The sequence below is a fragment of the Montipora capricornis genome, chromosome 7 (genome assembly GCF_036669925.1).
Source record: "Montipora capricornis isolate CH-2021 chromosome 7, ASM3666992v2, whole genome shotgun sequence".
Lineage (NCBI taxonomy): Eukaryota > Metazoa > Cnidaria > Anthozoa > Scleractinia > Acroporidae > Montipora > Montipora capricornis.
Window position 1 is genome coordinate 16,218,494 of NC_090889.1, and position 3,243 is coordinate 16,221,736.

Below are 3,243 nucleotides of genomic sequence, written 5' to 3' on the forward strand. Positions count from 1 at the left end.
CAGTGGCTCGCTTAGTTCGTCCAACAGTGAAGAAAGCGTTGCATCATGAAGTGGTTCTGAGGTTTTGTTGAAAAATTAAAAGATGTCTCAAACATTGTTTGGAAGGCGGACTATCGTCTTGTCATGCCGAAACATGTTTAAAAGGCGGTCTACGGTCTTGACATACTATCGTGTTGTTATGGCGTAATATTGTGTTTAGTAGACGGACTATAGCGTCCAGTAGACGGAGTATCGTGTTTTCAAGCTGTAATATTTAATTGCGCGGCCGAACCATCGTATCTTATAAACGGAGTAACTTATTAAACAGATCGACCATCATATCATCTAGCTCTACTTTTATTTTTGGCGTTGATACCGCTCCATAGCTGCCAGCAACCAGCCTGTAAGTGAATATCAGATAACACGTTAATATCCAGCTATGGATATTCTGCACTTGCTTGCTTTAATCTTTGCGACCATCCTGATTCAGTAAGAAAGCGAGGCTACGTTTTTCATTGTGCTTACTTGATTACAGAGAACAGCCGAGGAAGTGTGGCTAACATAGCTTGAACTAAGCAGCTCCTTTCGAAGTGACAGCTACTTTACTGGCATCACATAGGAGTTCGCTTGTTGAGTCTTGTTGTCATCTCATTTTTGGGAACTTCACTCCGCACACAATCAAGACCCATTTTACCAAAGAGGAAAATCCTCCACGGATATTTTGGTCTTAACTCATGTCACCGGATTTCTTTCAGAGGAATGCGTTCGTTTGCCACGTTGTCGCGTTACAAGCGGGAAAGAAATTTCCTTTGATGAAGACTGGGACGTTCTTTGCGCCGTGCGCATGCGCGGTTGCAGAATAGTAGACTCAGGCCTGGCCGTTACCGGACGGCTTGAGTGGACACCGTCATGCGCAGTAAAGGGCCGAGAGCGCATCTGGATTGGCTCATTTGAGCCGATAGACCGGTTATAATCGCTCAATCTCGCTGAACGGCCAACGACAGCGGTTTTGGGTCTGAGATATTTCGTCTTGATAGTTTCTTTTTGTGACGAGACATTTTCGTCGTCATTCGGACCATGAAGTCTTTGATAAAGGGTGTGTGACTCAATGGACACTTTACGACGAATACGCGAAGAATGTTCGTCACTATCGCCATTTTCACGAAATCGTTGCGGATTAGGAGTGTTGGACTCAATTGACACTTGAAGAAGAAGACCCGAAGTTTGTTCGTCTGTATCGTCGACTTCTTCGGAAACACTCAAAACACATTTGTTCTCTCTTTCAAATTTGCAGTGCAGACAACCTGTCAGTGGGCAGTTGCAGTGGCTGACTTGAGAAAAAGCATGCAAAAACAAAGCACGAAGACTTGTCACATCGCGACAACTGCAACGACCATGCCACGATATGTATCCTGCAATAATAAAAGAGAACAACGTTGGTGATTACCTGGTAACTACTTAGGTGCGCCTACCCGGGAATTTCCATCATAGTTAATAGAGGGGACTGGTTTTGAAGCTCGGCAAACACCAAAGGAGCAAAGAAAGGTGCCAAGATTTAGGTTGGAAAGTCCACGACCGTGCACAACCATTTGTTTTGCGCTCATACACTATGCATAAATTACGTAACCAACACGTTTCTATTGGTTACTTCCTCAGTACGGAGTAAACAACTATTGTGTTTTTTGCACGGTCAAGGCCAAAAAAGAGAACAAAAACCTACAACAAAGAAATTTGTCGGGTTTCATAACCTTTCCCCCCTATTAACTATGTTTCCATATTTCCAACAAGGTATCGACGAAAACAGAGCTTCCTAAAACCCTTAAACTCTTCCAGACGAGAGGAACGATGGTTTTCAGGTTCAAAAATACTCTCTCTGAAACGTGACGAGCTTTCGACTCCCATCTCGTGGTCTTTGTAAAGGGATTTGTTTTTAACGATTGTCACGTAATGTAGGGTGTTCGAACTCTTTCTTACAACCGGCGAAACCTTCGACTGAAAAATACGCGTTTCATTTGCTATTCCCAAATGCTTTATTATTAACCTTTTAGAATAATCGCCTCAGGGCTTACTAAGGGTAGCTTGGATCTGTCCTAAACGGCAGTTATTCAGCCACAGCATGGTTTTTGTAAACGAAGAATACCAAATCTCAATAAACCCACTAATTTACAACTGTTTCAATAGTATATCCCGCAGGGACGTTTTTGTGCGGTCGATCATAAACTCTGAGCAGGGTGGGAATTGAACCCACGACCTTCGGGTTACACGGCGGGAATTTAAGATCTCAATTTCACGGCAATGAATATGTACAAGTGCAAGGAAGAGTTACGTTTTTACAAAAGTTGGTCGTGTAGCACTTATATTTAAACAGAATTAACTCTTGGAGGGTAATGTGAGGTGCTGGTTTTCTACGCATGTAAACCATGTGAGCTTTAGACCTACTAATGGAATTAGGCCCACACAAGGACAGAGAAAAACTCTGAGCAGGGTGGGAATTGAACCCACGACCTTCGGGTTAGACCGCGGGGATTTAAGATCTCAATTTCACGGCAAAGAATATGTACAAGTACAAGGAAGAATTACGTTTTTACAAACGTTGGTCGTGAAGCACTTATATTTCAACAGAATTAACTCTCGGAGGGTAACGTGAAGTCCTAGTTTTCTATCCATGTAAACAAATACAAATACCTGACGAATTCAGTAAGAGAATTGTTGGAACCCCAACCAAACCAAACACCTGACAAACATCCGGGTCCGTGATAACATTTCGTCGTGCAGTACGACTCCGCTGACTTTGAAGAATGCAAACACAGGTATGAGTCACACAGGCCCTTGTCTTGCGCCAGTTTCTCTCGATCAGGATGTTAGCAAGGGACTGGCGATGACTTGTGACAGGTTCGTTACTTCGGACGCAGCACGTAATGAACTCATACTGTAAAAGATAACAACAAGGTGAACTTTAAGTAGAAGTGTCAACCCTTACGCTTAACCTTATCTTAATGAAGTTCGATCCTACATTTAGGTGTAGATTTAGCAAAGACTACCAATTTCCTGACAATAACGTCACGTTTCTATAGACCAATCAACTCAACGACAAGAAAACGAATACGAACACTTGACTTGACTCGGTCATACACAGCGTCATTAAAAGGTAAAAACTGGGCCGGAGAATCAGTTTACACCAAGACAAGAAATTCCTGGGTGTAAACTTGGCTTTATAAATAGCAAAAACAGCAAAACAGAAAAAAAAAAAAAAAAGAAAGAAAG

General features: G+C 42.5%; 1 protein-coding gene across 1 annotated transcript in view; it reads right to left on the reverse strand.

The window, feature by feature from the left end:
* Window positions 1-711: 711 nt before the first annotated feature.
* Window positions 712-3,243, reverse strand: part of LOC138055712 (uncharacterized) — a 9,522-nt gene continuing 6,990 nt past the window's right edge. The window contains exons 4-5 of the mRNA XM_068901592.1: window positions 2,665-2,908; window positions 712-1,391 (exon numbers count right to left, since the gene is read on the reverse strand). Coding sequence (XP_068757693.1) covers window positions 712-1,391; window positions 2,665-2,908 — 924 coding nt within the window. The remainder of the gene's footprint in view (window positions 1,392-2,664; window positions 2,909-3,243) is intronic.